Raw genomic sequence first — 26,226 nt, 5'->3', positions numbered from 1 at the left:
CAACAGAAAAAATAGTTAGACTATGAATGTATGCACTACGTTTGTCCCTTAAACGTTAAGTCGTTTCTTCGCATTTGGTGCAAAGAAAACTAACATAAGAAGCAGGGTCTAAACTAAACATAAAGGGTAAAGGATCCATTACTCTGCTCAAACCTTTCCAGGAGATTCTCCCTACTGACATAACAAGCACTAACTAAAATTGCCACTTTCCCTTGTTTGTGTAACTGTGCAGTTACAGTACATGTGCTCGAGGAGAGGACCAGCCTCGCCTGATGCTGGCGTTTTGACCGAGTGTGGAGACAACCAGACTTTTGGTTTGTGTTGACATGTTCACAACATGCTGCGATTTCCTGACAAATATAAAACTTTGTTGCATAGAATTAATCCAATTGTAAAAACTCTCAACAGCTTGATATCAGTTAATGAAAATAAGAGAGAGAGTCACACAGCAAGTGTTACAGTTAGACATACCTGGTGTATAATGGGCTAGGCCATATGGTTAAAAATCATTAATATATTAACAATAGTATTTTCTGATATTGTTTTATTTATTTATATATATATATATATATATATATATATATATATATATATATATATATATATGTGTGGAAGAAAGCTGCATTCAATAAAGTAAACTATTGGAGAGGTTTTCTCATAATCATGAGTAATGTCACAGGTTGTTGCAACAGTCCAAGTTATTTAAAAGAACAATGCATCGGTTTGGGAATGGTGCTTATTTGCTTTCTTGCGGAGAGATAACTCATTTCTGTACAGTAAACAGGAGCTCAAAAGATATCTCTGATGTAGGTGTCATTACATTAGAAACCACAGCCTGATGTCATTAGTTCAAATCTTACTATCTTGCTAACCTGTACAGCACCCAGTCCACTCTGTCCTGCTATTACATTAGCATATGAACTTGTCTCTTCGGTTGAGCTGTAACATTTAGCCTCAGATTTCCTACTGTGGGTAAAAACTCTGATTTAATTTGCGCTATTAAGAGTAAACACAACTCATGGGTCTGCTAACTGTGATCTCTTCAGACCTTTATAAGATATTTAGAGTTGATAATTGTTATCTGTTTTAAACAGCTACAGCACTGAACGAACACACTTCCACAGACACACACAGCAGAGGAACAGGCACCAGAGCTGCTAGCTCAGCTAGAACACAGGTACCCACAGAGAGTGTCTCTTTCGAAGGGACACAAACATGCTTGTAGAGAATATCAAAGCTCCATACTTAATGCACTGATATGTCATATTTCTCAGCAAGAAACTGAATTAATATTTCCCAAAACGTTGAACTGATTCTTTAGCATTGTTGTGTCCAAATAAAGTCATCGTCACTAGCTCACTAGCTTTTTCCATCAATGACTTACATTAATATGTTTTAATGTAATTTCAGGCAGTGTGACAGCTCACTTTATTACTGTATAAATTACTATGAGTGATAATAAAAAACAAACATGATTTCAATCATGTGCACCTTTGTGTCATGACCAAGTTTTTTTTCCATTCTGTCAATATTATTATAACTTTTTGAGGACTGAAAGAGATTTATGTCCAAATAAGAGGAAAATATGGATTAGGGGGATTTAACTCTGAATAGAAATTATAGTATTTATCAGTTTAAATCAAATACAAGACTATTGTGAGGTAAGGGAGTTCGAGACATGTAAAAACTGAACAGAGAAAATTCAACAAGTATGTTGTGAGAAAGGCACAATCTTCCTCCACAGCACAATAACCCAAAGTTGTGTGAATGGACAAAGGGTTAGAATGCAGGGCCTCTCCCAACCCTACCAGGGTTGCTTCAGGTTTCCTTTGGGAGTGTGTTTAGAGGCACAAAGCCGCCAAGTCCCAGCAGGTTTTAACTGAGCTGCTGTCACTGCCACCACCAGGGTGCCGCCTTCACACCAGCGTGATCTCTACTTCCTCTCTCCGCTTCACCTGCCCACGAGGATGCTGCTTTGGGGGTGGAGGAGCAGCACGGACCTGGAAACATCAGCGGCTCGATTAAATAATGCTAGAAATGTTTGAAAATGTTTATTTTTTGAGACCAGGAAACACAGAATACATAAAACCCACATTTGTGTATCTTGTCATTTACATCCTGTCAGTCACAGACTCTCACTCTTTTAAATAACTTTGTGTTTACTCACAGGTCGAATGGTACCAGATCCACACTCTGGGTATTTGGGAGGTTGAGGGGAGCCTTGGACTGGACCTGAAAAGGACACAGTTAATCATCACTAACTATTAATTTAGATGCTTCCTCCTCCTGAATTTAGAAATCACACTCCGGCTACTTTATTACAGACAAACCAGAGAATCTTACTCTGAAAGGGACTTTTATGTGGAGCTGGTGGCACCCTGTGATGTCCATTGTGATAGGAGGGCGGCCGGCCAATAGGTGAGGCTGTAGCGCTGCAGGGACTTGACTGAGGAGAGGACATGGTGGGTGTCTGAAGTGGGCTGCTGTGGAGAGGTCCTGGCTGGAAGGGACTGCGAGGGGATCGGTCGCACTGAGTCAAGGTGGAAGGGGAAGCCTGGAAAACATCAGGCAAGAAAGATGAATGTGAGAGGTGACAATGTCCAATTTTGGGACTTGAAACCTGGCTTATACAACCCATATGTCACAAAACATACTTTTATAATAACAAATTAAACATACATGGTAAAGTATTGTTTTTCCAATTTACTTTTATTACTGCTATAGGTGCAGGTGTGATGGAAACCATCACATGCTTTGGTGAGTATTATGTACATGGATGAAACCATGACCATAACCACTGATACACTAGTAACAACATCTAGTTTTTGTACGTCAACAGCTTATAATATAATTATTGATACAATTTGTTAAAAATGAAAGTTTCTGCTTTTAATAGCAACTGCTGTAGTTTTTGTTAATTTTTGTTCTAGACAATAAACCAGGAACAAACTGAGTAAGACAGATAAAGTGCTAAATGAAACAATAAGTTACTGAAGCTAGTGGAACAGTGGAGTCATAACATCATGTCATGACTTCCCAGGAAACCTAAATCCTGAATCTAAAGTCAGATTTAATATGTTATCAGCTCAGAACAGGTCATTACAATTTACAAAATTAAGTAGTGAAAACATATGCAAAGCAATACTAAAAGCTTTATCTTTACATGTGTTGTATGTGGGAATCGACGTACCTGTGCACTACCATCTCTTTGCCCATCTCCATTCTCGCTTGAACTGGTGAGATCCTCCACAAGAACTGCTGGGAAGACGCCGACGACACCGTTAAACTCTCCTTCCCAGAAACCGTCATCCTCGTGAGTCTCCCGACTCAGGATGCGAATGATAGCACCTTCTGGAAATGACAGCTCTTCATCCGTTTGTCCTGCATAGTCGTACAGCGCTTTCGCAAATGACACTAAAATGAAATGAGAGTGTGAGAGAGTTCAGAGTCTATACCAGTTCTTAATTGTCTGCATTTCCAGTCAGAGTTTGCTATTACTACTGGAATACATTCCACTCTCTGTTGGTGTAATGTTTCTTTGGCTACTGAACATCACAGTCCCAAAGCTGAACACTTCCACCACCATGAATTACAGACACTACTCTTGACTTCTTGATGTTCTCCTCCTCTCCTACATCCTTCTTTAAGTTACGTTAACATATCAATGTTGACTACTAGCTATGTAAACCATATTAAATTCCAATGTCTTTGAAGACTTAGGAAAACCTCTGCCTACAACTGTAATAACATTCATTTAATAAAACTTTCCCTCACCGCTGGAGTCTCCATTGACAGAGCCAGTTGGTAAGTCTGTTTCAGGTTCAGTGGAGTTACTGGAGGAGTGGGATCGGGCGTCCAGTGCAGCCAGAGATTGCAGCATACTCAGCAGGCTGTTGGAGGAAGGCAGCTGCAAATATTTCTCTGGAACGTAGCCTACCTGTCCACTGCGGTTTCTGGCCTGGAAATGCAGAAAATAAATACTGATGATTACTGGTAAAAGGTTCTTGATGGGAAATCCTGAACAAGCTAAATTGCTAATTAAGCAGCATCACTCAAGTCTGTAGTTGTAGTTTACCTTGACCCAGTCCTCCATGTCCCCATCATCAATGACCTCCAAGATTTCCTGCTCTTCAATAGTCAGTTCATCTGGCTGAGAGGCCTGAAAACAAACACAATGATCAGTTTGTACAAAAGTGAGGTTAAATATCTATCAATATTCACTGTCAGTGTTCAGTTTCTGCTGTCAAACGCAGTAAAAATATGTTTTATAGTGTATTGTCAGTTACAGTAACAGTACAAGTACAATTAAAATGTAGGTAAAAGACCAACAAGTCACTAATAATGTTTGTATATTTATTATACATATATGTTATCTGATGTCACTGTATTTATTCATATTTATATTTCCCAATATGACATAGCATTATAACAGTTTCTCAGGTAAACGGAGCCTAAAGTAAGAAAAACATAGGTAAAAAAAAAAAAAAAAAACTTCCTGAAAAGTCACATGTGAACAACTGTAACGCACATTTGTCTTGTTTATCATCATTATCATTTTTCTGCTTGTTATCAAGTTGTCCCATATCCTATGCCTGCTGCCTCAACACTGTCTCCCAGTAATTATGTTTCTATACAAGTAGACTGCAACAACAACTTTGCTGGTGCATTGAATACTGAAAATATACACAGTATTCTGTTGGTACCTTGTAGGAGTAAAGCACTTTGCAGGTGAGGGGATAGTTTCTCAAGGTGCTGGATGGGCTGGAGCTGCTGTCGTCCAACACTTCACCGCTGTCCTCCATCTGCTCCTCATCCTCTCGCTCCAAATCTGCAGTGCCCTGTAGTGGTAATGATATTACTTAACGTGACACAGGTGGAGATAGTAATGCTCGTACCCTACTCACATAGATCTATAGCTCAAGTATAACGGTTTTAATGTTATGTCATCATCACAACAACGTTTAGTGAATTTTATGACTAACTACCATGCTGCTTGCCAACATTTAAGACAGTTTATGAACATTGCACTGCAGTGTTACTTCTGTGTTAACCAATGAGTGATTTGTGAGTCTTACAGAGAGCGAAGGATCATGGGTACTGAGGTTGTTCCAGCGTTCATTCTCCAACTCCTCCATCACCTGGTTCATGGCACTCTTAAGCCATGTTTCAACAGCAACTCCTGCCTGCCTCAGCAAGTCCAGTCGGGCCTCTGCTTTCACCTTCACCGTCTGCCAATGTAATAAATAAATTAATTAACAAACATGGTTACTGACAAATACAGACTAGAAAATATGACAGCAGTTACACATTCACGAGAAACAACTGGTTGGGCCCAACATTTTTTTTAAATTATTGTTTAATATAAAAGTTGCCAGTTTTTCTTCTATGATCAGTGACTTGTAGTGAAAGTTTATGGTGTTTTCAGTTATGTAGTTAAGTTTTTTTTGGTCCAGACCAAGGAAAAATCCTCAGATTAACAAAGTGTTCACATATTCACATATTTGTCTGACCAACAGTCATAATACCAAAAGATATTCAATTTACTATGATATAAGACAAAGAAAAGATGCAAATTCTCATATGCAAGCAGCTGGTACTATCAAGTATTTTTTTTTTTTTTAACAACAATCAGTTATGATTCAATCAAATTACTATGCAGCTCTACACTACATGAACGCCACATTGACCAGTACCCACTGGTAGTTAGAGCCTAATGTGTCATTTTAACATTTAACCAGTAGGTGGAGTATTCTGACCACCTCACATAAAAGGATCCAAACTAAGGGAAGCAGAGAATTCCACTTCTTCCTACACACAAACACAAACACAAACACAAGCACAAACACACCTCTGCCCTCCGAAGACTCTGTCTGGCCACCTCCATCTTGGTTTCCAGCTCACTGTTGTTTTGTTCTGACAGCTCCAGGGTTCCATATTCTTCCAGAGCCTAAAAACAATAAATGCCTTAATTGAAGACATTTGATCGAGCATCACTGGAGAAAGACTGACTCATTTCCTGTTTTCTGGAAACAAACTGTTCTGCAATAATGTAAAAATGTCACGTATCATGTTGATAAACTCTTATCCTGTGTTGCTGTATCACCCTTTCCTTCGCACAAAATTACTGTTAGTGATGATAGTAACGATTTTATGATCTCAAGGTTGATTATTATCAGACTGACTTACAATATTGCTTCATAGTAAAGGCCAAATTCCAGTTTAGCGGAAAGATATTTGTTCTTCAATGCAGGTAGTACAACTTTATAGTAATATGATGACATCGCTATATTTTGTAAGCTCAGGTCGACAGGTTCTCTCTAGACCTAAATCTTGTTTTACAGCTTTTTTTGAATTAATATCTGACAGTTCATTTGTTAGTTTATTGTTAGATTATTGTCCTCTGTTAATATTAATGTAAAGATTAATATTCTTTTCTCTTGTGACCAGATTGATTTTGATTTTTGATTTGATTAGAGTAAGACCTTTCCATATGAAAAACTCATTTTCAGCATTGTTTATTAAAGTGCTCTAGCCCTATTCATAAACCAGTATTGAATGAAAATAAATACAATAAGTACCTCCTATATGCAACATTGTTATCAGTCTTGCTCCTGATTATCTTTTCATCTGTTTGACTGATTTCTCACCCTCTGTGTGTGGATGATACTCTTGTACTCTCGAGCAACACGGCTTGCCCATTTCCTCGCCTCCTTATCCAGGCTGTGCTCCTCTGCTGATCCACTCTCTCTCTGCAGCTGCACCACCTACAAACAAATAGAGAGAAAATGCTGATTTGTTGCCCTCAGTAGTTGAAGATGATGCAAACTATTTTCACAACATTTTTAATACATGAGAAGAGACAGAAAGAGACTGTCTAATATATTATTTTTTCTGACAGGCGATAAATTACTAATTCTCAGACAAAGAGACACCCTTTACTTTAAATGACCCTACAGACAACAATATGACTCCCTACAACAGCTTTAAAAAGGTTTCCCAGCTGTCAGCCAGCCACCAGTGTCAGTTAGGTTTATCACTTAACACCTCTTTACATATTACATGGGTCCAGCATAAAGGTGCATCAGTATATGAAAGACACTCTGTACACTGGAGTGAAACTTGAATACAGTATTTATCTCAGCATCAGTGTTGAAAATATTTGAATATTTGGACAAATAGACTTTTCAGGAACTAATGCAAACAGCCTTAGTCAAGTGGAGTCTGTGCATGTTCCTTTTATAGCGTACAAGCTAAAACAGGAACATAAAATGGTTGTAGGATTTTCCCACACATAATCTAAGCAATCATTAAACCTGTATTATTAGATGTTTGTCATGACAGATTATTTCCTTAGTAACTTAACATGGTGAACTGGTCAGCAAATAATTGTGTTTTCACACATCTAACAAACATGTAAAAATATTCAACGGGAGTTGTGTTTCCAGCCAAATATATGCTACGTCTAAATGAGTTAAGAGGTTACCACATGACAACAGCTGTGTGCGCATTTGTGTCTGTGTGTATGGAGGGAAAGGCTAGGGTGGGGAGGGTCAGTGCACTCTGATGAGGCCCACTCACAATGCCTCCTTTTCACAGATGGGCCGTTCACAGGCCCTGGCCTACCTCCTGCCCCTCCCTCCCAGTTCAGCTCTATTCCTTACCGGATCCCTCTGTCTGGTGCAAGTGGTATAGGAGGGAGGGAGAGGAGGGAGAAAGAGGGAGGCTAGGCTCTCTACCACTAATGTTTTCTTTAGGAACAGGCTGCTGCTTGTTTGACTTCCAATGAAAACAACACCAGCATTTTCAGTTTGAACAAATTGTCCAGTGTTGTCCAGAGGAGCAGAGGGCCAGTGCAGAAGAGAAAAGGACCTGTAGATTTGGGCAATGGACTAGCATGGCTTGGAAAGATGTATGTGAGACGTGGACATTATTTTACAATATATCCAAGAAAAGCAGTCAGCAATAAATCACTGGCAGATATAAATACCAGGGGAGTCTTTAAAGTTGATGATAAAATATTTTTGGACTGAAGTTGAAATTTATGCTTTTTAATGTTTAGTTTATAGAGGGCAAAATGCAATTAAAACCAGTATCTTTGGAAATACATTTTATTAACAGCAAGATACAAAGAGCTTCACAAACAGGTGTGCAAAGGTGAAGTGCAGACCAGATTGAACTTGATGTAGTGCCCAAAGCTTGAATTGGATTTGCTGAGGTGCACAGACTGCTATGATAAAAACACATAAAGCCCAACTTTTACAGCCCAAGGTATTTAATCAACGCAGCTGGCAGAGCTTATTCTGATGAAGTGAACAGCAGTATTTAAAAAAGAGGCTATTTTGCTATTTTGGTTCTGACTTAATGCTTCATGTAATGAAAATGGTGATGCCACTGTGCTAAACAGCAGTAATGTTGGTCTGGATGTAGCTTGATTGGATATAAGCCACCCGCAATAATATAATGTTGTCAACTCTGCAGTCAACAAACTGGTCAATCAGTTCAATTTTGCTGTGTATAATATCATTACTTTGAGATTCTTGTGATGCTGTCTGTGAAATGGTCTATTTGCTGTGATAATGTTTAAACACACACAGGGCATGTTCACCCATTCAGTAGCAGCCAAAAGTTGTGATACACCAGTCAACTGCTTTTCTTATTTTCTACATTTGTGGATTAATACACATGGACATCAAAGTTATGATATATGTTATATATTTCATATATACTATATTAGAATTATATAGTAAAAAAGGCTAAACAAAGACTGTTAACGTTAACTAACGTTCAGCTTTGAATATTACTGGTAAAATCTTAACCAGTTTCACCTGAAATGGTTTTTAATTAACAGGTGTCTTGTGAAACGGTAACTGCAAGAATCTTTGTTTATGAGACCATTAGCTATGTTGTGCCAATGTAATGTGGCACACGTCTGAATGCAGACATGTATAGTGTGTTGCCTGTAGTGTGTTTGAGCTGACTTTGAGCAGACTATGATAATCACCAAAAATGTCGACGTCAGGTGAACAGATGTCCATGTTTTAATAAACACTAGGGACCAGATGAGAGAAAGAGAGAAAACCTCTCTTAAGCAGACACATGCTGTACTGTTCACATCTGACATTTCATGTGTGAAGACATACACAAACAGAAACAGCGGGATTTACCGTATCTGAGTCAATTGGCTGGTACAGGAAGTCCGGGGCTTGCTGAAACATAGGGTTCTTATGTACAAACAGCTGCTGGTGAAACTCCTGCAGTACCTAGATGTGTTTTAAGAAAAATTATGATGATCACTGATGATGATTATGACAGATGATCACAGACCTTTCGTTTTAAGTCAGAAATTAATCCATATATATACATAAATAATTCAACATAACTATTCTTTTATCCACATGCAACATTCTGCCTTTATTGTATCATGTTATTCAGTGTTTCTACTTTTCCCTCTTTCAAAAAGAAGAGCCTCTAGCGGCAATCTGTGCAAAGCTGACAACGCTGGAATGATGGGACTAATTAAAAATAATGATTTATATGGGCTGTCCAACAGATCAATGTAACTTTATCTGTAGAATTTATGTTGACCAGACACCATCAGCATCCAGAGAGACAAATATTTACCACCAGCTACAGACAGCTGAGAAAGCTGTGTGCATACAAATAACATGCCTTATTGTGAAATTTGTCATTGATTATGCCCAATATTATTCATTGAGGCAGCAGATGTATTTCATTATTAGGCAGGATTACATGTGGAATGAAAGCAGGATGCAGCTGGGAAACGCCAACAAGTAAAGGAAAACAGATTTAGTACTGTGCATATAACATAATGGGATGGCCTGATTTACAAGACATCGTATACATTATATTTTAGACACCATATATTCTATTCTATTATTTTTTATGCTATAAAGGTACATTACTATAAAATACTCAATTATTATGTCTTTAGTATTGAATTTCTGCCTAATTTTATCCACATTTCAACATAAGTAACACACACACACACACACACACACACCTGAACAACCTAGACTAAAAGAGGCCAAACAAAAACTCAAGAGCATGTAATTGAGGAGCTCTGAGGTAACTCAAACCATTTCAATTAATTAGCAGTCAGGGATACAGTAGAAACAAACCCAGATGAAAAAGAAAAGGGTGTACTATAAGATATGTTACGTCTGACACTAGAAATTAATGTGAAGATTGCTGCTAAAATTGTTTTTCTTTATTGATTAATCTTAAAATAATTTTCTCCATTATTAACTGCTCTTTAAATGTCAAAAATTGCAGACCACCAGTTACTTTCTTTCATAGTCCTTTTTGACATCAAGAAATTGCTTAATTGCTTGATTGAGCCATTTATAGCCTAGAAATATTTATTTTACAATGACATAAATTGGAGAAAACTAGCAAATACTTCCCAGTGAAATAGCTGGAAGTTGGAAACTAGGAAAATCTGGTCACTTTTAAGCATTTTTGCTTAAGAGACCAGGTAGTCTTTAAGCATTTTTGCTTAAAACTGGTTTAAACAATTAATTAATTAACAGTTAGCAACTGCTATCGCCAGTGTATTACTGGAGGTCCAGTAGGTTTTGTAGACTTACCTCATTTGAACTATTCAAGAGCTGGCTGAAGGTGTTGTGTACAGCCTCATAAGTTTCCAACTCAGTCTGACACAGTGAGACTAGGTAATCTTTTACCTGCTCATAGATTCTCCCATCTAAAATCTGCAAACACAGACAGAAATTTTTTTTTAAGGTTTCCTGTACATGTCTATTTTCCACTAGTCACTAAACTATTCAGATGTAGGTCCTCACCTTGATGCAGTCCATGAGGTCTGTGTTGTAGTAGCGCTGCTGATGAGCATTAGCGGCTGCTAGTGTGAGAAGGTAGTCGTTTCTGGCATGGGTGGCTTTGGAGTTGCACTCACTCCTCTTGGCTTTAAGCTAAAATGCAAAAGTTCATACTGCTGACTGACTGTGGCCCCAGAATGTCCCAAAATCTAGAGCAGTTTTTTGGAATGTAAAAACCTCATACCTTTACACTTGCTCTCTGAAGACTGGATCTGGACTGAAACAGACTTAGCTTGAACCTGAACAGAAGAGAAGAGGAACTGTCTGACATACTAATAGTATAAAAATTAACGGAATAATCTCTTATCAACATCTTCCGGTAATTTAAAACACAAAACTAGCAAAAGGGCTAAAAGATGAAATAATAATTTAAAAAAAAGATGACAATGAGAAAAAAAAAAATGTGCAGGCAAGCGCAATAATCGACCGGGGAGGAATTACAGTTTGTAAGACACGCATGCTGGAAGTGATAACAGAGAAAACTGTATAACAACTGTGTAGAGACATTTGCATGCATGTAAACACGGAATACATTTCCTAAGAGACCAGAATATTTACAGGATTGACACAAGCAAACTTTTATGATTAACATGTTTATCCATGTGTACAAAATAGGCACTGAAGAAAGTTTTTGCAGTCTTGCAATAAGTGCCAATACAGAAAACAAAGCCAACAGCAAAACTTCACTGAGCAGTGTCTTGGCTCTACAATAAACTTTCCTGATTTGCAGAAAAATGCCTGCAATGTGGTGAGTCAAAGTGCCAGCTGTTCATGTTGTGCAACTGTTCATAGTGAGAGAGAGAGAAGAAAAACGACCCTCGAGCCACAAGAGTCAAGTTTGTTGTTTGTCTGAGCTGCAACCAATGACTACTTTCACTGTTGATTATTTTCTAAAAGCCCCCCTGTAAATCTGAGTTTAAGTCGTACTCTTACAGGGATAATTTGTGACATCCCAACTAGTTTTGAAACCAACTGTGTTCCAAGGCGCAACAAACACAACTGTGATGAGAAGTCTGAAGACCTGTGTTTTTTTTATGTTTTTAAAAGAAAAGCATTTGCACGTTTACTGGGTGGAGTACATAACACAAATTTTACATTCCTCAAAACATGACAGGGTGGATCTTTAAACTCTTGTTTGATCAACAAATTTTAAGAAAATTGTAAAAACAGTCCATAATTTTTTTTATTTGCTCTTTGGCACCAATAAGACAACACAAGGCAGAGAGAATCAACATCAAATGGCCTCTTAAAAATACAGTATATTAACTAAAAGTTCAATTAAAACCTTGATTTAACATCTCCATTAATCAAACACGAAACAAGAAATGGTTTCATACTTGGCATCCAGTTCTGCCTTCTCCCTGACAGCCTGTGCCATCGTTTCTGCCTCCTGGTACTTCTTCCTGCTCTTAGTCAGCTCCTTCACTGACTCCTGCAGCTCAGCTTGAACCATTGTCAGCTGTTCAATACTCTGATGACAGTAAAATGGAGACACAGGGAAAACGAGACAGAAATTTACATGCAGTAACAAGAAAAGGTATGTGAACCTTTTGGAAAAAAGGTTGACATAATTTTTCTTGCCACTGTATATGCAAATTAATACTGTTGCAATGTAACTCATAAAGAATATGCAAATGCTTCTTCACCACATCTACAGAACACACAAGTCAAGTATTAATGAAACAAACGATACAGGAATTATAATATCTCCTAAAAGGTGAGGCTGAACAACTGCAAACTGAAGGCAATGGAACAGAACCAGCAGAAACAAGAGAGCCGAAACAAAGGTTTCTGCACGGAGCCAACGTAGCTTCAGACCTTATAATGAGGGAACAGACTTCCTTTAGATGGACTCCAAATTACACACACTTATCGTCAAAGATAAAATCAACTGCTGTGACTCCACCCCTAATGAGAAAATTGTTTACTGTATTGTTTTAGCATTACCCTGGCTGTTAACATAAACCTACTGATTTTAACATGACACTGACCAGAGGACAAATGTCGGCTACTGATAGCACTAGTATAAAAATTTGTCATTTTGGCTTTTCGTTACAAGTGTAGGACTGTGTTACAAATGTGTAACTTAACTGATATCAACAACAGACATTTCAGATACACAAGTTGTAACTGAATTGTAACAAAAATCACTATTTAGTTTAGAATCAAGCCAATGTACTGGTTACTTTTACCTCAGTATAGGTGTTTCAGCATATGCTGTGCATGAGCTGATGTACACATAAAATATAAAATTTAAACAAATAAGTCATATGCAGACCTAGTACAGAAAAATGTCATGTTTCAGAAACCATTTTATCTGTCCTTCCATCAGATTTAGACCAATTTCCCTATTACAGAAAAAAAACTAACTAAAATAAAACAAAAAAACGTCAGAATGACATTAGTGGAGCTATGCAAACAGTCTGTGTGAGTTAGTAAGTGAAACTTGATTGGCCTACATTACCTTTCTGAGCTGCTGCTCCTTCTGCAGTCTGACCGTTTTGGCTGGATCAGCTACCTGGACTTTGTAGTTATCACATGCACTGATTCTGGACTGGGTGACTTTGAGTGTCCCCTCCAAATAGGCCCTCCATACACAATACATGTTCCTAAACCAATCAAATAGAACAGATTCACTTTAATGAATTAAGTGTCTAGTAAAATTGCATTCTGATGAGCAGTTTAGAGGTAGGGTGGCAGAAACAATAAATTTTGAGTCTCAACTCGTGCCTCTGAGATCTCAATTTTATGTGACAATAATCCTGCTGAGGTTTCATTCAAAGGTAGATCCCACATCAAAGTAAACCCTTCTAATTTCTCGCAAAGTCATGTGAAATGAAAAATCAGTGTTAAAACTGTGTGTAGTGTAGCTGCAACTAGTGATTATTGTTAGAATTGTTTAAAACATCAGAAAACTACATAATTAAATATCATGTTTCATGAAAAGTCTATACCTCAAAAATATTAAATTAACTATAATGTAAAAATAAGAAAATTAACTGACACCACAGGCATTTTCATGAATGATTATATAATTAATTTTCTTTCAGTAAACTAATTGACTAATTAACTGATCAAAGCAACTCTGAACATAATAGGTATTTGATTTGAACCAAAAACGTCCAAGGACAGACCTGATCAACATGTACCCACAGAAACAGAAGAGTAGAACAATCCTCCCTTTGGTAATAGGACTTTACCTGTGGTCGGTTTGTTCGTCTGTCAGGCTTTCTGGCCATTCCCTCTTTAGATACTGATTTGCCAACTTCTGAAGGGCCTGGAGGAGCAGAGACAAAAGAGATGACGAACTTTCACCCTTCACACCAACACACATTTCCTGTGTCTCATCTTCACATGGATATACTTCGAACACTGTGACCCCCCTGACCTTGTCCTATAAACCACCTTGTAGCCAGGACACATAGCAACACACTGCTTTAGTGCGCTCCAGGCACAAAGGCACAAGTCAGAAAGCAAAACAACACAACAAAAAACCTAATTTAAAAATCCCACTTGTTTAATAGTCAGATATATAGACTGCTTAATGACTTCAATGTGATTCAACATTGTATGGACTTGTTCAGCAGTTAGCCAGAGGTTACTTTAGCTTTTGGCTAACCAGTAGGTGGTTTTTATGCTGACACAGGCTCATTTTTTGAAGAAAAATGTAATTTATTTAGACCACATTCACCCCTGGAGCTATATTAGGTTCCCCCACCTCAGGCAGCAGTAAGGTTAATCTATAAAGAACCAAAATAGCAGAAACGGGTAAATGCAGGAGAAACAAAAAACAGAGGATATCTGGTGTTTCTGAGAATATGTGTGGTATGTCAGAGAAATGTACTTCTCTTGAGAGCGATCTGCAGGAAGACTCAAATGGTTGAAAAGGCAGACAGAAGCGACTACTACTGGAGTTTGAACTAACATTAACAAAAGAGGCTCACTTCCGAGCTTGGGTGTTAAAGCTAGCAGACTTTCTGAATGGTTACTTTTCAGATGACTGAAATAAATCTGTTCTGCACTTCCCTTCTTCATAATGACAGGGCTCTTATCTGTCACTGCAGATTCAAAAAGGAGTTTACTAAAAACATCTCTCCAAAATAACAGATTGCACAACATGACTTTACAGTAAATCAACATGTTGCTGAACTAAATACTAACATTTACTTTTACAACAGATTGTAGAGTGGGCAACTATTGTGTACTACGTATAAGTATAGCTGGCTGTAGAGAAGAGAAGCAATGTATGTAGTACATTGAGAACAGCTAACTCTCCGTTTATTCTTAAGCTTCCAACAAGTGCCTATTAAGGAAATTAGTCCATCCGTCCTTCCTCTATCCACTGTGAAAAGACAACCCTGTTATGTGGTCTTGAGGAAAGCTAGGCCATGGCTCTGAACTCATTGGTCTTGGTGCCAAAGTTTCTAAGCTGCTACAAACCCAGCCATTGTAGGATTTCAGACAGAAAGAGAATCAAACTGAGCTAGCCTAGCGGACAGGCCTGAATAGTGTGATGGGAACAAGGAGGAGGGATATGAGGACAGCGAGGAAGAGCAGGACAGAGGAGGACATTTTATTACACCATGTGATTTGAATAGCAATCGGCTAATGGCTAAAGCAGCTTGCAGGTGTAAGAAACCCAAAAGGCGCGTAAAGAGGACATTTAAAAAAAAAAAAAAAAAGAGTGGGGTGTACCCAAAAGGAACTAAGTGTTTCAGAGACACTCTGACCCACTTTGATTCAACTATTGGCAGCGGGTGTCTAATTGATCACATAACAAGCAGACAGCACAGTTCCGACACACAGAACATCTTTCAAAATAACAAGACAAGCAATGAAGACAATTTCTTAACACATTTACCTACTTATTCTCTATTACAAAGTTAATGATCATGTTAATTACCAAAACTACTTCTACTACTTTATCAAAACTACTTTTCCAGTGATCAGACAGTTGATTAATGATCTAAGCCTTTCAGCTCTTTGTCTCACAGTATGCTTGAACTTCCCCTTCAAATTCCAGCATCTTAGGTTTCCTTTTTCCTCATTTAATCAATAATCAATCAATGCCAGTCACACAAAAGCCTTTCCAAAAATGGGACATCTTGAAATATCTGACATTTTAAATATGTTATTGTGTTGGGCTGACAAAGTAACATTGGGACTATTTAATGCTACAGCAGATTAAAAGACAATAGCAAATAGTCAAATAGCAACAAGTACTTAAAAAAAAAAACCTTACTTAAACATGCGTAAGAGATATGACGAAATTACTTTGAAGAAAGTATGTCAACCTAACAAGAAGGAAGTTCAGTTGCCATGACTCAACTTCCAGATTTGATTAAAGTATTGTGAACTTCTCCAAACTCACACATACATCCTTCAAAGATTACCAGATATCCTCCTATTCACCTTTCAAAACAACTGCTGGATAGAATCAAACACATTCAAAACATTGGCTGGTATATCCAACCATATATCTACACATTCTAGCTCCTGCAGGCTGATCTCCAGCCGTCACTGGGTCTGTGTGACTGCTTATTTATTTTATTTTCATAGGTTCTCATTAAATTCATATGTATTTATGCATAAATTAGGTGACGCCCAGTGTGCCCTGTCCATGCTGCAGTGTTATATAATCATTTATATACTGTGCAGTTGAAATTATGTGTATATTCCTGGTAAAGAGATATTTTCCCACCATAAAAATGTGGCAACACAGCATGAACTATGTATGAATCTTTACAAGAATTTCCATTGTTTATTCTCTTCTTAGTCAGTATAGGATTTCTCGTTCTATTTACATGACGAACTAGTGCAAAGCTTCACAACCCATCTATGTGTATTTAAGAGTTTTACTGGCTGTAATGAATCTATCGTACATGATTATGTCCTTGAGAGTCCTTTTATACACGCTCTACTTAAAGGAAATGGTCGCTGATTCATCCATTTACATACATACACACCAATCACAGCAGGGCTGTCAGGGAAGGATAAAACTGGTGACCATGTGATTAGCAGACAACCACTTTTAAGATGACCCAGCTCAGAGGGATGTTTCATAAAAATGATTACCTGTGTATAACAGCCTTATTAGGATGAGAGAAACAGATTCCAAATAAAAACTTGTGCGTGCACCCTTGTTGTATTTTATGATTTACAGTACGTTTCTTGTGTGGGAATCGATTTAACAAAGCAAACTTGATCAACATGAGTAAATTGTTTTTTTTTTTATGTTTAGGACTTTCTTAAAATGCCTTTACAATTATTTGTAAGAGTGTATTCAGTTACAGTGCTTTTAGCAAAAAAACTCCAAAACTTAGCAATGCTTCTAAGATATGATAATCATAACCCTAAGATGCTTTTGCGAAGAGACTCATGTTCAGCATCACCACAGGCAACGATGTTGCATTCACTACTGAAATACAATGTTTTCTCAAGTTCCTTTTCCAGAGTTCCTCTTTACTGAAAATTGCCTAAAATATTTTGAGATATAACAGACCACATTTTGACATGGACTGCAGTTATTGTGCACATACAATCTAAGGTGAGGCTGTCTGGTATATATATATATGGATATATAGAGATAAACATATATAGACTGCCCATTCAAAAATAAAATGTCACCACTTGGATTTAACTAAGCAAATAGGTAAGAGCTGCAAGTTATTTAAGCCTAACTGACGCAGTAAGTAGCTTCTCATTTCTTAAACAACCATGTCAGAAAACACAAGCTGTGGTCCATGAAAAAGAAAACATCTAAGGATATTGCTGAAACTACTACTAAAACTGATTTAAGAAACCAATGAAAGAAGATCATGTGGTCTGATGAGTCCAAATTTACCCTTTTCCAGAGTGATGGGTGCATCAGGGTAAAAAAAAGAGGTGGATAAAAGTTATGCACCCATCATGTCTAGTGCCTACAGTGCAAGCCTGTGGGGGCAGTGCTATGATCTGAGGTTGCTGCAGTTGGTAGATAGATATTGTTTAAAAAATGTCACCCTTATTAAACAGACTGATCCTGGTTCAGTATGTTTGGCTCAATGAGCACTCACATTTCAGGCCCCGTTTGCTGAGCCTCCTTTATGAAACACCCTCCAGGAGCATATAGAAATAGGCAAACAGATGTTATGTCAGCTAGATAACTACAGAAATGCCTCCTCTTTTCACAGTTGTGGTGAACATTCCTCACAGGACTGCAAAACCTGAACAAAGTCTGAACACAGAGAGGAGAGATTTTCAGACAGCTGACTGACATCTTCAGGAAGCTGCAAAGAGGAGGAAACCAGCCAGTAGATCACTTGCCACAGCCATTTCTATCTGTTGGAATTTTCTTCTGTGGCTACAGAAGGGGGTTATCTCGCCCCATGAGAACTAAGAGCTTTTTTTAGGGCCACTATCTCAACCCCCCGATATATGGCTTCTTGAGGGCAATATTGTACAAAATAACTGTATTTTTAGCAACACAAATGACAAGACAGAACAGTGATGATGTATATAAGCATTAGTAGTACTGTGGAGAAACGTTCTACTACAAAGAGTTCAGATGTACTTACCTGGGCGTAGTCCCTTTCTACAGCTGCCCTCTTTTGGCTAAAACTCCTAAGGAATGACAAGAGTGAATATGAATGATGAATAAAGCACATCTTATAATAACAGGATTTGATGGTTGGCAAAAAAATAATTTTTATTCCAATTTTACTTTTTTTTACTGATATAGTCATACAAAATGGATAGATGAATGGATAGCTTGAAACTGTATGAGAATTTGTGAGAGTATACAGTATATAGTCTTTTTTTTATTTATTTACATACTATTTATTCAGTGGGCTCAAGGTATATACTTTTCTTAAGCTGGATGCCCAAATTAAACATAGTCAGAGGTCTAAAGATTGAATTTATGAATGGAAATATGTTTCGATGCCGGCTAGAAGTGAAATGCCCAGGTTTCAGTTTCAGTATAACACTTACTTAATTTCAGAATGGCATGATAACTGCATTAGGTTTCAGGTCATATTTATGCAGAAACAGACAAAATAGGGGTAAAGGGGTAACAAACTTTCAGACATCACTGTATGCCATCGAAAAATGCTTTTTGGTATTAAATCATGTCTGGGCTTGTTTTATCTATTCAGTAATCCTGAAGCAAGCAGTTACTCAGTATATAGTACTTGCTTGCTAAAACACCCCATGCATATTTAGTCTGTTGTCATTCACATCAAGCCAATCCTAAATCTATACCTCAAAATTTTCTATGAGTCAGCAAGGAATGTCCAGCTACCTAAAATAATGGTTTTATGTTTTTATTTTCCCTACCATTTCCCTGAATTGTCCTTTCTGCCCCCTCCACCCCCCTCCTTCCTGTGAAGCTTAACAGATATTTCTAATGCTGTACTAGAAACAGAAACTCCCAAAGGAAGAATCATTCTCAATGTTAAAAGACTTCTGAAATGAACTGGGGTTCTTTTACAATGCAATTTTCTGTTTTTTCTACTCCTAATGAATTTGGTATAGTTTGTTTTACTGGCGTACGTCTATTAGGGATTTCCTTCTGCAAGTTGTAAATGGTGCATTTGTAGAAGCCTTGTGATTTGTACAGACTAACAAATATTACTGTAAATGGTTTACATAGCTGAAAATGATTGACTTGTAAAAAATAAAGTCAAATAAATGTGGGATATGTGAGTAAATCTTGTTTTTACATTTAATGTCTAACTAACAAAGTTTATTTTTATGAAAAGAACAAGCTAAATTGCATAAACGTATACAAAAGCCTATGAAAATTAGAGAGGTCAGTGCCTCAGGAAAACTTTGCTACAGCCAAATTATCATTAAGTCATTAAACATGTTGAGACTTGACTGCCATGCTCCACTCTAACTCTAAACAATCTAGCATACTTCCTGAGAGCTTCCCTCTCTGTCTTTCCTCCCTTCCTCTTCTCCCATCATTCAAAGGCTCCCTCCCTTCCACTGCCCCACCACTTTGCTTTTGCTGACAAACAGATGCAGTTTCCAGTTTGCTGAATCATTTGTTGTCTAAGATCAAGATCTACCTTTGTGAATTCTTTACCACTTGAGTTCACATTGTTTCTGGTGGAGCAGTGCTAACTGAGCCTCCCACGGTGAGCAATTCAGGGCAGTCAGAACATCTGGCAGCTCTCTCTGACTTTAAGTTCCAGCTGTTTGGAGGTACAGAGCTCTGAAACCAACCACAGACAGGAAGTGGGGAGCCAGTAGGCTGTCAGTTCAACCCAACACTAAGACTGAAAACACAACCACAACCTTTGGCTTTGCAACCTTAAAAATGACTACATATCTAAAGTCAGTGCTAAAGCTGCCTGTGAGTCTTCACAACCTGTGATTTCTTATTCCTGATGCTCAAATGTTAAAGACTAATCTAGACTTTAAAGACAAATTTAGGGAATTCTGGGTGACTGATAGCATGTATATAAATAGTAAAATTCTCTGTAAAACAGGCATCAATCAAACACAAGACACTAGAGACACTATACTAACTGCAACATATTGTGGGTGGATAATACAGTTTGTATTAAAATTCAACGTATTGATAAACAAGTCAAACTATGTAGTTATTAGTTCTAGAATTTCAAAACAAGACAAAATTACCACACTAACCCTCGCATAGGATGTTTAACTAGATAGTTTTACTATGTACAGTATTAAGTAGTGTTAAATCCAAGGTCTAGAAATTGTATTAGTCTAAACAGCAGATTATAGCAATAATAGTAGCAATAGTTTCAAAACAACTGTCAAGTGCTGACTGACCTTAAAATAAAATTTTGAGAAAAATACTTATCTGTACATTAAATATGAAGGTTCAACCAACAGATAGTTAGCTTAGCCTAGCACACTGGAAACACTGGGAAGTATTTAGCCCCCTTTCAAAAATGTGACTGCAAGCACCTAAAGATCTAATTAGCATGTTGCAGCCAAGAAAATAAACACCCAATGAGTGGAATAGCATTTACTATTGGACTAGGATGTACAATATGACTAATAGCAAAATACTGCAAAACTAAAACATCATTTGAAGGTTGTGACACACCAAGCTGTCTTCAAATTGCTATAGGCAACTTAGACTGCTGCGTCGACTCACACCACCTTTCCTTGGCTATAAAGCGCACTAGGAGATAATACTGTAGCAGCATGCTGTGGTGGTAGTCTGTATTAGTCATTCAAAAAGGGAAAGCTGAAGAAGATGAATCATAAACAAAGCTGCACTTGGCAGAGCTTGCTTACTATTTTCACACCACTTTCAATCACCACAGGCAGTTTATAGCTATTTCTAATTCTTAGCTAATTTAACATGCCAAGTCAGCTGAAAAAACACTGATAGGATTCTGACAAGTGCCAACAGTGTGGACACACAGAAAAGACTAGACCCACAGACACTCATGACAGCCGACTGTCGGCTTGGTGTGTCCCAGCAGTTAGAACTGTGAAAGGCATTGCCACTGAGGAATAAACTGTCAGTAAAAACATGTGTGAACCAGAGACAGCCATACACTTTATAATCTCTTTCTGCATAGACAGGAGACATAAAGTCTGAGTTAATTCACCTGCTTTCAGTCTTTGTGGTTCTTGACAATTTATCTGCAGACAGCTGGCCAGCTAGCATTACCTCCCCAGCAGGTATGGACAGACTGAGCAAAGCCAAATCCACACCTTCGGTGGCCTCACCTCTCCTAATTATATTCATTTTCAACCAACACAATCTGAGATCACAGATCATCCTGCTCAGTGTGTCCTCTAATAGACTGAATTAAGATAATATTATAAGATTATGATATGAAAGTCAAAGACAGCTAGCCACCTGCACTAAAACCAGTCATAGAACCTGCAGCAGATGTGTAAATAGTGCAACTATATATATATATATATTATAGATTACAGGACCATAGTGACTCAAGACAGCTAATTTAGCAGCTACATTTCCATTCTCATCTAGCGCATTTAGCCTGATTCTTGTGTTTTCCTGTTGCAGAAACCAATATTGAGCAGTCTCACTGAACGTCATGATGATGGGCTCAAAAAGACTGGTAACTATCAGATAAAATTGTTCTCACTGCATCAACAGCTCGACAAAAGTGGGTGGGAGTATGTAACTTATACACGTTACACAAGTGAGTAAAAATGTTTTCTTTCTTTATAGTCAAAGCCATGTATGAAAGAGTTGTTTTATAGTTGGGCAAATGTGGTACTCAACCTTGTCTACTTTACTACAGCTTGACCTTTGACTACTCACCTCAGGTCTTCCAAGAGGTCACATTCTGTTTGGTGTTTGATGTGTAATCTGTTCATCTGCTCTGCATGAGTTTGTTTCAGTCCCTGGGTGACCCGGACCTGGGGGAGGAAGAAAAAATGGCTTAGAAGAACTAGAGAACTCCACCTTTTTTCCTTCAGCTCATATAGAGGAAAAAAAGAGAATATTTCTACTCTTAGAAAACCATAGAGCTTCTCACAAGATCTTTCCCAAAGGTATACTCAAGACTTCAGAGGCCAATGTTAAGTAAGTTGAGCTTATGTTGGTATTAGTGAAAATAATCTGCACTCAGTATCACACAGTAGTTCTGGTCGGGCGAGGGTTCTGTCTTTCTGAGTTTCTAAAAGGCCAATAAATTATGCGTGAGTGCAGTGATCAGGTCTAATTACTGACAACAGGGATTATTCACCTTTTTTTTTTTTTACCTTATTTGAATTGTGAGCCAAATTTAAGTTCAACTTAAATAAAGATATAAGTTTTTTTTTTTTTGCTTCATTATTTCTTTCTAATTAAAAGACAAAAAAGTGCATTAGTCTGTCTTGCAATACTTGCAGCTTTTCTGTCGTGTCTCTCACTTATAAACCCTTTTCGTTCCTACCAAACAACTAAATCTTAAAAAACCAATAACAATATACAGTATAGATCCTTTTTGGACATATGCTAGAATAACTGGTAACTGTAACATTTAGCAAATGGCAATGAAATGACTAAACGGTACATTTGTTGACGTCTATTTTCAGCTGAGGATTAATAAACAATTGGTGTTCTATTTGGTATTTATAGGTGCTGGATGGTCCATGTGGAATTGATTGTGGGTTCAACAAAAAATGAGCTGCAGTGTGCACTGTGTATTTGCTCTTAGTAATGATGGCACATTAGCCAGTGCAACAGTGTGGCTCATTGATGCGTTTTTAGTTTTTGTAAAATGATGGAGCTCTATAACGTAAACACACAAAACGTATCATGTAAATGATAATATATTAGTATTTGACTAAACACAAACCTACTTCTTAGTAGGATCAATTGATTTGATCCTTTAATGTTTTAATGTGATTTGCAGGCAATAAGAAATATATCACCACATCTCTCACTGCCTTTAGTCTTTCAAGTTAAATGACAAGCATTTACTAAGCTTATGGCTAAAGATATAGCATTTTTAAATCATGAGCACAATTTCTGCTATTTCTTAACAGAAATGCAATTTATCAGGCTTAAAGCCAATAGTCAATCAATTTAATGATGAACTGAACAAGGATTAATAATTAATCACGTGGCAGTGCCCTGGTATTGTGGGCTATAGGACATTCTGACAAACATTTAACGCAGTTTTCTGATGTTTTATAGACACTCATTAGTTGCAAGAACACAACCATAACAGTACAGAAAAATAAATGTAACTAAAGATGCAGTCTTAATTAGCTATGTTAAAATGTTAACTGGATGGTTGCGTACATGTGAGGAGTGACCAAAAAGAATATGTAATTCATCAGTACCTGCATTGACTCAAATAAAATAGGTCTCTCTCTTGCCAAAAAGCATAAAACTGAAAACAAGCTATTAGCATTAGTTTTACTTAGAGATTAAGATTTCAGACAGTTAATGTCTGCAGCATGATGATGTGCTGACCATGAAGTGACATGTTACTCTCTAGAGAATCTGGGATACCTAAAATCTAACTATTCCCAGATTGAAATACAGTGCAGGATAATAAACAACCTACTATCTAAATGAACTTCAGACAGTTTGGTAACTACAAAGAGTTAAATTAAATTAACAAATTACATACAACTGCATACTGAACTATGTAATAAGCATTACTTTACTAATCCTTTCATATTAAGAGTTACTTTAAAGTTCTGCTTCTTGACTTTGATTTTTTGGTTGCCTTGTACCTCGCTTAGAGCTTGCTTTGGATAAAAGCGCCTGCCAAATGAATGACTGTAAATGTGAGAGTTCATTCATACATTTTTTCGATCAAGGCTAACCTTTCTCTAAATTTCTGATGCAAGCACTGGTGAAAATGAGCTCCACTCATTTTAAAGCTAAACTTCCAGCCAGGTGAGAGTCAGTCCCTCTGGGTTTCTAATTTGATGTGAGATAAATTATGAAGTGCAGTGCCCAGATCTCATTACTGATTCCTTTATTCTTTTATGAGCCAGATTAGAATTTGAGGAGAGCGGAGTTCAATATTCACAATAAAAATGAAAATGTAAATACCACGAGCTGTGAAGTTTGCCATCTCTAAAAGGAGTTATACCATGCCACAAGTGAAGATAAAATACCTCCACGATCATGATTTAAGCCACAGGTATCATGAATAACATCTGGACACCTGCTACTGTAAACTGTCACCTATCAAAATGCCAGGAAAGATGACAGGTCAGAGGTTATGATATGATTTGTGCATTTTTCATAATGTGCTGTAATTAAAGCTAAACTGGTCTGTTAAATTATCTCCTGCTTTAATCATATAACAACAAGAGAACAGAGAGTAGTGCCTGTTTTAACTTCATGATATTCTCTGGAAACTATTTATGTAACATTAAAGGTTATTTTCCCAGGACGAAAGATCTGATTTATTTATTATTACTTCATCCTTGAGAACAAGTGAAACACACTAAATAATAATTTAGGCAGTTCACATAGCTTTTGACATTTAACAAAAACAACCATAAATCTACATGTTTTGAATGCAGTTTGCAAAAGGTATTTGAAGTAAAATGATGTCTTCTGCACTGTGGAGCCATGTTATTGAAATATAACACTGACACACCTAGACACTGCTGATAGTTGTATTTTCCTTTTATTTCTCTAATTAAACGTTTATGGAGTTATTGAAACTGTAAATAGCATTTTAGCTAAGAGGGAAAAAAATCACCGGACTACGTTTAAAAAACTGTCAATTAAGTGTTTGGTAGAATCAAAGATAAGATAAAACTTATCAGCATAGGGAAAACTTGCAAACAGCATTTTATTTGTATTAAATCGTAACGTTTCCCAGCTCTTTCGACAATCTTGCCCCAATCAACAAGCTAGTTCAACCGCGGATGGCACTAACATTAGGACCAGTGTGAACCGAAGTGATATTTAGCATCTTGAGCTTGAGCTGCTGCTTCGTGAATCATTTGTGCGCCGATGTAAAACAACACCGCGGTAACTCTATTTCTTAAAATATGTGAAGCTGTTTCCAACCTGTAAGCACCTTGCCTACAAAGAAAAGCCTTAATACTGTCGCGTTTTGAATGTTATTTGGTCAAACAGTCTTTCCGCTCCAGAGGTAACGGGGGACATTAACGGGGCTATTCTCCCAAAAAAAAAAAAAAATGTCGCACATGGGACTTTTTAAAGTAGTTTTCTTCGTTACTGCTATTTAAAGAAGCAGCTAAAGGAGATGAGAGTTAAGATGACAACTTAGCTCACATCTGCAGAATAAAAGGCACATTTATCGTTAAAAACAGCCGACTAGCATCAACGCGTACATTTTCAACCATTAAAAATGCACCAGTTCTTCGAGAACAAGCAACGTTAGCTTAGGAAGCTACAACGGGAAAACTTACCTTTCTCGGTGGGGGTTGCATCCTTATTTCTTGACATAAAAACTACACAAAAGACGAAAAGTTTATCTGGAAAAGTTTGTGCAAGAGATACAATCAGAAGAAGAATATTTCAGACTGAGTCAAGCCGCCATGACGAGTCCTGCAATGTAGTAAGTTGAGTTCGGCTGAAAACACACTGTGGCCCCAGGGAACAGAAAACAACGAGCGGAGTCAAACGGCCGCACCAACACACACTTCCGCTCGCTCTTCAAAATAAACGTGGATATGAACTTCTACTTCCGTACACAACATTCAAAGTAAAATGTTGTGTTATTAGCTTTTTTAAATAATAAACTCCAGTTTGACACTTTCACAAATATCATAGTAGAAAAAAGTAACACTTGAATAACAAATATAATTCCTACAAGTCCTTAAAGTTAATTCACTATTCATTACCAGACCCTATAACCCCTTAAGATATGAAGATACAATAAAAAGTAGCCTACTTTATCAGTCCTAAAGGATAATTATAGTGTTGCAACAGCCACTT

At 37.4% G+C, this 26,226-nt stretch overlaps 1 protein-coding gene across 1 annotated transcript; it reads right to left on the bottom strand.

Annotated features, from left to right (window-relative positions):
* Positions 1-589: 589 nt before the first annotated feature.
* LOC113169781 (F-BAR and double SH3 domains protein 2-like) lies at positions 590-25,902 on the bottom strand. Its single transcript, XM_026371480.1, has 20 exons — positions 25,698-25,902; positions 22,123-22,220; positions 18,413-18,458; positions 14,057-14,133; positions 13,321-13,465; positions 12,194-12,327; positions 11,041-11,095; positions 10,821-10,949; positions 10,608-10,730; positions 9,165-9,260; positions 6,648-6,764; positions 5,849-5,947; positions 5,076-5,228; positions 4,704-4,838; positions 4,076-4,159; positions 3,775-3,958; positions 3,191-3,414; positions 2,344-2,554; positions 2,168-2,232; positions 590-2,000 (listed from the first exon to the last, which is right to left on the bottom strand). The coding sequence occupies exons 1-20, from the start codon at positions 25,716-25,718 to the stop codon at positions 1,917-1,919; spliced, it is 2,280 nt and encodes a 759-aa protein (XP_026227265.1). The 5' UTR covers positions 25,719-25,902; the 3' UTR covers positions 590-1,916.
* Positions 25,903-26,226: the final 324 nt, after the last annotated feature.

The sequence above is a fragment of the Anabas testudineus genome, chromosome 14, assembly GCF_900324465.2.
Source record: "Anabas testudineus chromosome 14, fAnaTes1.2, whole genome shotgun sequence".
NCBI classification, from domain to species: domain Eukaryota; kingdom Metazoa; phylum Chordata; class Actinopteri; order Anabantiformes; family Anabantidae; genus Anabas; species Anabas testudineus.
This window is presented reverse-complemented; position numbering and strand designations above follow the sequence as displayed.